At 41.9% G+C, this 12,115-nt stretch overlaps 1 protein-coding gene across 1 annotated transcript in view; it reads left to right on the top strand.

The window, feature by feature from the left end:
* The first annotated feature begins 11,579 nt into the window (after positions 1–11,579).
* The window catches only part of CAMK1D (calcium/calmodulin dependent protein kinase ID), a 115,329-nt gene continuing 114,793 nt past the window's right edge, over positions 11,580–12,115 (top strand). Inside the window, exon 1 of the mRNA XM_062491566.1 lies at positions 11,580–11,590. Coding sequence (XP_062347550.1) covers positions 11,580–11,590 — 11 coding nt within the window. The remainder of the gene's footprint in view (positions 11,591–12,115) is intronic.

Genomic DNA, 12,115 nt, shown 5'->3' with positions numbered 1-12,115 from the left:
TTTTTAGTTTCATGCTCACCTTCCCCCAGGATGATTGGGTCAGTCCAGTCTATAACCCCTTTTACCAACCTTGTAAAGAAAGTTTCCAGTGTAAGAACCTTCCCAAACCTCCCTGCAATGATCACACATGATAAAACCCCTAATTTTAGCCACCAGAACTTGAAATCCATTTTTGCTTCCTCATTTGGACACACTATTTCTGGGTTTGAGGATGTTGTCTTAATTCTCACACTTTCTCTTGCCCATCTGCTTTGCATGCCAGACTTTTCTGTTTCATGAATTTACCTGGGGTATATATTTGATCTGTGTTTCCAGCAACAATACTTTCAAACAGTGCTTATGCTTCCTGTAAGTTTTAGCTCTCCTGGTTCTGTCACCCAGGACCTTCTCACTTCTTGTGTTAACAACTTTACTAATTTTTACAGATGTTCCTTTATAATTACAAACAACACTGAAGATTTAACACAGTGTAAAATGTAATACTTTCTTTTCCAAAGAATTCTGGGTTTGTCTCATGTCTTCTACTATAAGTTAAGAGTTTCTTGCCATGGAGAGTGAGGGTGAATCCAGTTCTTGCACATTGCTTTTGCTGATTGTTTCTAGCACCAACCTCTAGTCATAGTTTAGAAACCATTCAGTATATTTGTAATTAAAATCTATTATGTGACGTGGAAAAGGAGTTGGTTACTTAATGTCTTTAAAATATGTTTCACTGGAGAGTTGTGGAATTATTCAGCATCAAATTTAGAATGAACAAAGAAGAATGCTTTCTCATATAATTTGTACTTCATTCTGCTTAATTCTGCAGGAGACTGAAATTTAAAGTGCAAATGGATTGGAGAAAATGAATTACAGAGATTAGTACAGGACAGGTAGCTGAGACATGATGGGTCAGTGCACCTGTCACCTGAACAGAAATCCCTGCCCTGGATCTCTGACTGCTGGAGGCTGGGGGATAAACAGGGTGGGAGGAAATCCTGGGCTACATAAGCTTTATTTCTTATGCTCTTTTTTAAAATCAAATTCCTACCCCTGGAAGAAAGCAAAACTTTTCCCCAAGGAAGTACCATGTTTTTTTTCTTCTATTCCAACAATTTCACATACATCCTTTTGACTGGTCATGTTTTAATGGACTCAAAGGTTTTTTCTTCATGGTGAACCTCCCCATATGACCACTGTGGGCAGAGATGCTGTCTTGTTTTGATTTATTCCTAAATTCCAGGGATCAAATTATGCCCTTGCTGTCAGCATTGAGTGTCCAACCATCCTCTCCTTCAAGCCTTTTCAATGACAAAAACCAGAAGCTCTCTGGGAAACCAAATTTCTGGAATATTTTCTGACTTTATTCTTTAATCAACTTTTAACCTGTTTTGAATACTCTGCAGCTGATCTCTTCAGTGGGCTGGTGTATCAACCAGAGCACATTTGTTCCCCACACAACCTGTGGCAGCTTTTGCCATCTGGACCTGCAGAGCTTGACTCCTAAGTCTGCTGTCAGTGGCCAGTTGTTTGCAGTATTTTTGGGAACTGGCTTTCAGGTAATTTTTACAGTGCATAAGGAGATATTCCTGAAATCCTGCTTGCTCCTTGTCACTCTGCCAGGGTTCTCCTGCAATCCTTTTGGGGTTCTCTGGAGCACAGGTCACCTGGGAGGAAAATATGCTGCTTCCTTTCTGTCCATGAAATTATGCAACAGCTTCCAAAGAGACACAGAAATTATTGCTGTCAGGTTTGAAGAGCAGTGTTCTCCTGTTTCCACCCTGTTTGGTTCTTGGGCCATTTTACAGTGCCTCTCGTCCCTGCTGTCCAAGATCTGGGCTCGGTTATCTGGACCCACATGAAGGATAGGAAGCACAGTGGTGGAGTTGTCAATGTGCATGTAGCACGTCAACCTGAGAAGGAAATTAGTTCTGAGAAGCTTCATTTTTAGAAATAGTCAGGGCGCATGGCAGTCATCTCCTAGGAAACTCGTCATTGTACTACGAGACTATAATGTGCTGTGATTACATTTCAGATAAAGGGAACAAGCATTGCTGTCAGATTGTTTCTGCTGAAGTTTTCCAACACAGAAGGACATGCCTACTCAGCTGTTGGATTTGGTTGGAGTTTGTGAGCTGGTTGAGGCACTGAGATGGTTCTCCCTGTGCTGTTGTTCACTGGAGGGTGGCAGGGGAAGGCTGAGGGACAAGTAGCCTGGTTCTGCATGTGTTTTATTGTGTGCTGGAGCTGTGGGCATCCCCAGTCTGTCATGGCTCTGGTGAGTCAGATGTAGCTCAGGAGAAGCATCTTGCCCAGGAAAATCTGTAGGACTTCAGTCTCCTTATCCTTAACAGCAAGTTTGTCAAATACATTAGGATTGTTCTCTATGAAGTCTAAACCAGCTGCTATTAAAGCAGGAATCTGAACAACGTGGCAGAGATACCAGTGTCTGTCTCACTGCTGATGTCTTCATGGACCATCTCAACAACACGTTGGACCACACTGACCTCTTTGGGCAGGGAGTTTTGTCCTTCTTTCAGATGGAACACCAGCACCTTTTCTCTACTGTGATTCTCTGACATGCTCAGCTGCTCTCATGCAGCTCTGCCATGCTGAAAGGGCTCATTCCCTCATTCCCTGCCTTCTAACATCACATGGACAAGGCAACAGAAGGCAGGGATAGCTCCTATTCTCAGAGGATGGGATTATTGCAGGTGTCACTGCCCTTCTCTGCTGTTAAAAGCATGGGATGAGCTCAGAGGATCACTATTGCCAGGCCTCTTTGGCTCCCTGCTTCATCTGGGTCCATGTTTAGGCTGCAAAGGATTTGGATGGAAGCTGGTACAGCTTCTGGTTCCCCACATCTCCCTGGGGAGTTTCATTTTTGCCAATCCCTGTATAACTCCACGACATCAAAAGGTGTGCCTTCAGAGCAGTGTGGAGGATTGTGACAATGACTTTATGGGAGGGAAGGTGTGCTGGAGCTGAATCTATCTGGCAAGTAACCTCAGTAGTCTCAACATAGCACCATAAAGACAGCCATGGAGAGATTCCTCATTCTTTCATTCAGAAGCAGAAAGCAACCCCCTTTTTGCACTGAGTTTTCATGAGAATGACCGAGGGTGACACATGTGGAAAAAGTGTGGCAATTCTTTTTGCAGAAGTATCTGTGAGTTGCAAAGGCCCTGGTAACTTTGTGTACAGTTAGACTGAAATAATCTTAGCCAGAGTGTTTATTTTCAAGCTTGCAAGTTGCTAGGCAAACCCGTTTACTGAGTTTCTTAATGTACCTCAGCTCAGACAAGAAGCCACATCTGGCTACATGAGTGAGGAAGCTGTGGAATAGAAAAGCAAATGTTCTTCCTAGTGTTTTCAGAGGTGGTCATTGGGAGTAAAGCTGCAGATGGAACTCTGAAAATCCTACGGTAGTGCCTTTTCCTTCCAGAGCTGAGTTCTGAGCTGTAAAACAATTTATTTCTATTCCACTGTACTGAATTCTCTCTCTCACCTTTTTCTTTCATTTTATTTTATTTATTTTTTTTAAATTCTAATCTGCAACTTGGAGTGGGCAGGGATACAAAATGCACATCATTGTTAGCCCAGATATTTAAAAAGGATATGCAGGACTGCCTGAGACAACAGGATGAGAACAAGCCAATTAGAGTTTCACAGAGGAACAGAAGGGCTCTTAGACAATGGGGGTTGTTCAGCTGTGCTTGTGACAGGTCTGAACCCTGTGGCCTCCTCTTTTGGTGCCTGCACATCACATTCATGGAGGGGCTTCCTGACTGGGGCTCTACACTGGATCTGAAGGATTAAAGTGGAAAAGGCACATGCCAGGAGATGTGCACTGGTTTCATGGTGAGGTTATCTAATGTAAATTTGCCCCTAGAATAGGCAGGAACCATGCTGTGATCACCTGCATTAAAGTCTGGGCATCTCAGGTAATATCTGTGACCAAAGTTGTGCAGCAAATGGAGCAGGGTTTCTTTGGCTGACAGGGTTTAAGGATCCTACAGACACAGTGTGTGCTGTCATTCATTTTGGGTGGGATGCAAGCATCTGCTGGAGATGTTTTTCAAATTACAATAGGAATATGCACTTTCAGATGATGCAAAGCTCACAGCTTTTAACTAATTAATTTAAATAAGAATCACAGAGTTGTTAAAGTTAGAAAAGACCTCCAAGACCACTGAGTCCAGCTGTTAATGCTGCCATCTTCACCAGCAAACCATGTCCCCAGGTGCCCCATCAGCCCATGTAGTTCCTGTTCCTCAAGTCCCTCACCTGTGGAATGGGCAGTGCCGTTCATGAAAGGCAGGGTTGATGTTTGAAAATCACAGCTGAAGTGATAACATCCTTTGCCCCTGATCACTGGGGAAGGCTATCAGAACTCACACTGTGGCTTTATTTTGTAGAGATAGAAGTGCCACTTGAAGGAATGAGATGCTGTGCAGACTCTTGCATCTTAGATTTGTGAAGTTCCAGACACCTTTAGGTGAAATTCTTGGCTAAATTGGAGTTTCCAATAGATTAGTTGCAGCTGCAAAATTATTTGACCTTTAGGCAGTGGATAGTTCCACCTTCACTACAGACCTCTGTAGAAGGAATGTAGGAATTGTTGGAAGCAAAACTACAGTGTCTACCTTCCTTTGCTTTGCTACAATATCATCTACTTGTTCCATAATTGATTCCATAATTAGTTGCATAAACTTTTCTTGAGTTTCCATGTGGAGAAATAAGAAGAACCAAGGTTTTTCAAATTGGTGTAATCTGCTTTATATGGCCAGATAAGATCTCCAGAAATAATAGGCCCGGCATATGTCAGTGTTAGAATAGGGAAATGTTTTGAAAAAAACGATTATGGAGATCACTTATGCCTCTAGAAAGGTTTGAGGTCATTACTAGAAGAAAAAAGGTTTATTTCTTGTGGGAATGCTGCCATCAGATAAATCCTGAGAGACAATGAGTTCCTTTTGTCTCATAAGATGAAAGTGATAAAAAAGGTATTCACTTTGGAAAGAAAGTGGCCATCAGTGAGGAAAACAACCTGCTTAACAGCTCATTTGTGAAGCATATAGTGGAAGGAAGATCTCAGCACAGAGAAACTGTGTGTTTTTCTTGATAGCTTTACTGTGACTGCCACAGAGGATGTAATGTAAATGTAATAGGCCTTTAAAGACAATACTTCCCTTTCTAATAGAGGTCAGGATTAATCAGAAAGGAGCAAACAGTTCAGGAAAGAAGATGACTGTAATAACAAACATAACTGGGGATCTGAGCTGGGCCAGTTTCCCTTTTTAGCATCCATGCATCACTGTCTCAGAACAGACTGCATAGCATCTTATTAAATTAGCATACACCAGGCAGCTCAAACAAATTAGTTCATGTCAGAAAGGGAAGAGATTCTTCAGAAACTTTCCTTTTTGGCTTAATTTCTGTGCTTTGTGTGGTTCATTAATCTTTGAACCCAAGATTTATGGCACTGAAGCCTGCATGCCTCATTCTGCACCTGGTGGCTTTTCTTGCCTGGAAGTCTCTTTGATTGTGTGTTTTAGTGCCTTCACCCTGCTAGTGTGTGAGTTGGAGTGACAAGAAGTGCTGGTGGTATGTGTCATGCCCTGCTGTGACCTTGGAATTCATCCTAGAATAAAGAACTAATTCCAGCTACAGAATGGTTCATGTCACTTCCAGGGATGTTTTCCTTGAGTGAAAATGACTGCTGCCCTCTAAGGGAGTTGTTGCCTTCTGGTGAAGTGGGTCCAGGTCTGTGAAAGAAACCACCTTGATAAATTAATGTCATAAATTCATGCATTATTGATGTGCAACTTTAAATTGGTGTTTTCTGGCTTCATAGAAGTCTCTTTCCCCTAAGTAGCTTTCCTTTAAGTAGCTGACATGGATTTCCATCTTAATCCTAGCTCTTTTAGTGGGTGGGCTCTTTTTTTTTCTTTCCCTGAGATTATTTAATATTAAGCAGCTAAACTAGAAGAAATTATAAGCCTCAAATGGGCATTAAAATTCTTGCAGCTGAGTCTGGTGACAAAAATTTCAAAACATTAAGCTGTTGTAACTGTAGATAATAGTACCCCCAAAAAGTAGAAGTTAAATCCAAACAAATAGGAAAATTCTTGGTGGCTACACAAGACCAAAACTTTGTGCTGCTCATTTTGTTGCAGACTGAAACGGTAAGTGGAATCCAAACTGGTTTATAAGAAGGTGAAAGAAGAAGCTCTGCATGGAGTATGGCATTTTTGGTGGCTCTCTTATAGTCATGGCCATAAGCCCCAGCAGAGATCCGGGTATTGATGGGTTACTTCCTCCCAGACATTTTATTAAACGGGGAGTAGCAGAATGTCTGGAAAGAAAAGTCTGGAGTTGGGGATGTGCTGCCCATCCCTGGGCATGGTGAATCCCAAGATCCTTTCACACTGTGGCTGCCCATTGCAAGCCCCCAGTGGTTTTAAGATAGCTCCTAACTTGGACAAAATGCTGAGGGAATGGGCATGGGGCAATGGTTCAGGGCAGAGAGAAAGGAGCTTCAAAAGGAGCTCCAGAAAGGAGCATCTTGCTGCAGGAACACCCAGCAAAGAGAATCTGTGCCCCTTGCAATTGTTGGAGTGTCCATCAGGATATAGCAACAGCATTTTGGCACAGAGGGAAGTTCTGTTCATCAGCTGTGATGGGTTAATAGCAGCCCCAGCCTGCAGCATCAGGAACCTCCATGGGATCATCACTGCAGGCGGGGATCGGGATCAGCCCTGGATAGGCAAACTGGGGTCAGACACTGCCCAGGGCAGGGCCATGTCTGCTGTTAGAGCAGGCACGCATGGAGCCCCAAGGTAGGAAACAGCATTTTCAGTTGTGGCTGGGAGGCTTAGAGGAAATTAAATGAGTAGGGAGGCTAAAAATACTGGTGTTAATACAGTGATCCCAGCTGTTGTGCTCTTGCCCAGGCGGAGGAAGCATTGCCATAGAAGGGGCTGCAGGGCTGGATCTGTGTGTTTGATGAATGAAAATAGCTAGAAAAGGTATTTGTGCTCTAAAGCATAGATGGCTGCAACCAGATTAGTCAGCTTTTCCCATGAATTTGTATTCAGTTCTTGGGAGTATGTAGGGAATTTGTTTTCTGTACCATGTCTAGCACAGTCCCAAAGTCTTTCTCTTTTCTTCTTGGCTGGCTGAAACCCCTCTCCACACTTCAGTGCTGTTAACTTTGCATTCAGACAACACCAAGCTGTTGAAAGTTAAACTGTAAATTCATTTTTATGCATCTCTCAGAACACTGATGGACATGACTTTGGAATGAAAATCTTTATTTCCAGCTTTAGTTGGGTTTGTGTTAGGATGCACCTGGATGATGTATGAGGAGAGTGAGGAGGTGTTTAAAAAAAAGCTGAGTAGAAAATTTAAAAAAAAAACCACAAAAGAGAAAACATGAGTTGTTCAGGAAAATGGGTTGGTAGGAAAGTGGTGTGCAGGACCTGAGTCTCCCTGGTGTGTTACACAGAGCCTGAGCTCATCCTGCAGTTAACCCCTTGAAGCCCATGGAAGAAGCTGTGAAAATGCTAATGAAGACTTTTTTCCCTTTCTTTGTGGTGCAGTCCAAAGTCACCTTTCTTTGGAGAGCCAAGGAGCAGAAATTGAGCATGGTTGAGAATGCCACAGTATGAAAATGACCTTTAGTTTGGTTGGTCTCACTTTGATTCAGTCAGTCTCCTGTGTCAGGGTGGATGGACATGGTGCATTTTCCAGATGTTGAATGTTCACTCTTTATTTTCCTCCTGGTTTGGCCAGGGCAAAGTAAACATGGGAAGCCAATTGTATCACAATTAAGAACATTATCTATATGCAGCCTGAAGACGTGAAATCTGTTTCCTGGCTATGTCTGTTGACTTAGTGTCACAGAGCACCTGCTAATGCAGTGGAAAACTGCTCAACACAGAGGTTGAATGGAAAAAATGAAGTTTTATCCGTCCAGCTTTGTCTTCATTTTGTCAGTATTTTTGTCACAGCAATTTTTTTGTTGAATGAAAACAGATTTGCTGTCACAGTATATCCTGTTCGTTGTATTTCCAAAATTAATTGTTCATATTAAATTATAGCTCCAACAGAAGAAGTAGAAACTTACTTGTTCTTTATTTTACTTCAATCTGCCTAGCCTTGCAGCCGCTGCCTTCTTATAGAAAGTCCAGTCTGTTTGGGTATGAATTGTGTTCATATTTCAGTGTTAATCTTGAAATTCTAATCTTTAAATCTATAGAAAAGAAAAATAATGCATGAGAAATAATTTGAATGAATCAAACCTCTAAAAGATTGGTATCTTATAGGATACTGACAGTCCAGGTGTTTGCAAAGGGGCGAGGAGTCAAAACATCTCAAGCACCCTCTAGAATCTGCCATTATCTCAATGTCACTTGTCAAGCTCTTCAACCTCTTTTTTTTTTCTTATGTTGTTCCTAATTCATATAGAAATTATCTAAATCATAAAATTATACCATGCCTTAATTAGAAGTTTGCAAAGAGCTGTTCCTCCAGGGTAAATGATAATATGGTCGAAACTTTCAAAAATAGGTTGTTGCTGCACATGGATTTTGGGAGCTAAAAGTGGTTTCATTTTGCAGAAATTTCTTGCTTACCCATTTCTACCACTGTCCTACTTCCTCAAAGCCATGACACATTTTTACTTGTTTGTTGTCATCTGCAGGAAGGACAGGGAAAATTCCTGAAGGATTTTGAAGCTCCTCTTCAGAGAGGAGAAGACTTTGTTCCTGGGCATGTAGGAAAGGTTGCAAGTACCTCCTTCCCAGCCATAGGGAATGGTGTATCCCAACCACTGCAGGCAGATTTACAATCATAATTTTTAACTAGTTAACCTCTTTTCCCATTAAAAAAAAATAAAATCTATATCACAGTGTAATATTGTGTTTCTTCCTTTTTATCATACAACACTGCTTGATGATATTTAATGGAAACCATGGCCTTATCATAAAAGTCCTGTCATGTTGATGGTGTAAAAAATTTTCCTACCCCAAACTTATTTCTAAAATTTTATATGCAATTACATTTTAAATCTCAATAAAGATTTGTAATTAATTCTTAGAGATAAATTGCTTTATTCATTAATATCATTTTTAAGGTAGATTTTAAAGGTAGTATTAATTCCTTTTGGGGAGAAAAAGTCTTCAGCAAGCCTCCTGAGCTGGTAGTTCTGGGGAGCTTTTTTGAGGAGGTGGGGATTTGCTGTAGGATATATTGCTCTTAGAAAGAAAATGAGCATCCTTGTCTTTCTGACTTTCTCTCTGATATTTACCTATTCATGCCTGAGTCAAGAGGGGTTTAGTGGAGTCTGGACTGTGTCATTAAGGGTGGATGAATTCAGCTGCATATTTGAAATGATGATAATTGCTTGCCAACCTATTCAGTATTACTTTTTACTTTTCCCTGACTCCAGCAGACTCCAGGAGTATCTTTGATGCCTCTCCTTTGCTGGTGCTCCCTCCCACACTTTCTTTCTTTCTTCTTGCCCCATATTGCTGAATCTCTGTTTAACACTCTGATCCCTGTCTACATCTGTTCCCATCCTTTTCTTCCTTCCAGCACTTCTCTTTCTTTTGTGCATTGACTTGCTGCTTTTCCACCTTCCCTTGCTCTGTGAGCACAGGACTGTATATAGTGCACAGCATAGTGCAGACTGCCTCACTTCTGCTTCTTCACATCTCCCTTCTGCCTTCCCAGAAGATCCATCCCAGCTCTCCCCCTCCCGTTGCCCAGGAGCTCTTCCCAGCATTAGCAATTTCATGCCATGGCCTCATATAAAAATCAATGTAAAAAAGCACCCTGTCCGTGCCTGGGGTTGACATGGAACCAAACACTTTAGCTGAGCTTCAGGTTATTTCATGCTATAATGAGAAAGGTTGTTAAGGAGATAGGGAATTGGATTTCATGAGTATTGCAGAGCTCCACAAAAAAAAAAAATTCATTTAAATTCCCAGAGGCTCTTTCTAACCAGGGAAACCATGTCTGTCCTGATAAGTGGAGGAAGAAATCCAGTGAAATGATGGAGCCAGCTGAAAAAGAGGTGCTTCGCAAAGTTAACTATGTGTAGAGGGGAAATAAAGGGATTTCCACTATTTTGTTGTCTGAGATCAGCAATGAAATGCAGATTGGGATGGGAGCTCCCTGAATTTTTATAATATTGTAAACACTGGGAGAGCTGTGTGATCAGTAAATGACTGGTGTGAATATTACAGCTTCTAGCATCATTTAACAGAAGACAAAGACAAGAAGTTCAAGACACAGCTGGAGCAAAGTTCAGTGCTGAAAGCTTTAGCAGATGGGACTTAAAGGGTTCATGAAATACAGCTGGGAGCAGCCCTGTGAGTTTGTGAGTGCTCTGGTCTGCCACCAAAGCTGGTAAGCACCAAGAGGTCTTAGGGCTTTCCAGCAAAAGGGTTTTATTGCAGTTCTGGTCTGGCTGTCCCAAGCCTGAAGGTCAGGATGAAAACCTTTTTTGGTAAATTGAATGACTAGGGCTGTTGATAACAGGAAAGCAAAGAACACAATTAAAAACAACCTGGGTGGCTTTTATTTATGCAAACCCTCTGGACCAGTTGTGTGGACCCTAAATTGGAGCCTGTGATGCTCTGACATGCTGTGGTGGATTATGCACAAAGAAGGAACGAGGGAATTATTCTGCTACTCCAAGGGGCATAAATGTAGCCATAGTTTGTCCTTTCTAGTAAAAAGGAGGCAAAACATTTCTTGGTTCAGAGGATCACTGCCCCATGTGGACAAGTTGTCAAACATCTGCTGCATAACAGCATGCAAAAGCCTTTTATAATCAACTTCTTATCACTATTTCCCTATCTGCTGGCTATGAAAGCATTTCTGGGTAAACAGGTACTTTGCTTCCAGAGCAGCAGCCTCTTCCTTTTGCTTATCCACTTAATGATTCATGTAGCTGTTTTGCAACTCAGGAGCTGTTGGTGAGGTCACAGCAGCCTGGTTGTGTCATCCAAGCGCATGACTTAAAAAGGAGGAGACTGTCCAGGAAAGGAAATTCTTTTGTTTATCCACAAAACATCTAGATAAGCAGCAGTTGTGAGGAATGAAAGACAGAGAAAGTTGGTGGTAGCCAGAGGAAGCTGTGACCAAATATTAAGCTTTAAAGAACAGATTAGAGCATGGTTGGGTTTGCTCAGTACCCTCCTGAGCATTTATCAGAGTGAATTGTGTAGGATATGAGAGGAAATAATAAAGGAAAGACTATTTTTATTTCTTGTAAATAAAACACAAATATTCAGCTGGTGGATCATAGAATCAAGAATGGTTTGGGCTGGCAGGAACTTTAGGGATCATATAGTTCCAACCCCCTGTCATGGGCAGGGGACACCTACAACATTAGGTTGGTCAACCTGATCCTTCAGTTGTCATTGGGTTAGGCAAGTCTTTGAATCTGATATCTCTTGGACAAAGTGGGTGCTTCAGGAGGTGGTTTTGGTGAACAGGAACAATGATTTGCTGTTCCTCATCAGGTCAATGCTCTCTCTTGCCTAGTACCTTGCTGCTAAACCAGTAACAAGTTCCAAAATATAACGATGGTCCTAATGTACCACTGCAAAGTCTGTCCAGAGTAGCAGTCTGAATGATGCTCAAGTGCTCAAAAAAATCTGGGAACTGAAAAAAAAAAATGTGTACAGCACTGACTAACATTTTCCTGACCTCTTCTCAGTCAGGTCCAGAGGCTTGGGAGGAAGCACTGATGGTGCAAGAAATAGTACACTGTTATGAAATAGCCTAATGAAGGAGAGGCAGTGCCCATTCTTGGCAATTAGTGACCAGCTGCTGTGATGATGTTTCTTTATTTTTGTAACCCTCTCTGGGGTAACCATAGGGAGGCTGCTACTAAGGCCAATGTTTAGACTTGTGATTTAATCAAGTTCTTTGGACTTAGTGGTTACACACATCTGTTTGTGTTGTGGAATAACACTGTATACATAGAGAAATTCTGATGCAGTCTGAGTCAGGGTTGATCCAATGATGAGGAGAAGCTGTGGGCAGCCCTGGGAGGACCAGAGTGGGGGCCCTGACCTCTTGTGGTGACTGAGTAACCACGAGCACTCCTGGCACTGGT

The sequence above is a fragment of the Cinclus cinclus genome, chromosome 4 (genome assembly GCF_963662255.1).
Source record: "Cinclus cinclus chromosome 4, bCinCin1.1, whole genome shotgun sequence".
NCBI lineage: Eukaryota > Metazoa > Chordata > Aves > Passeriformes > Cinclidae > Cinclus > Cinclus cinclus.
The sequence above is the reverse complement of the archived record's forward strand: the minus strand, read 5'-3'. Positions and strand labels throughout refer to the sequence as shown.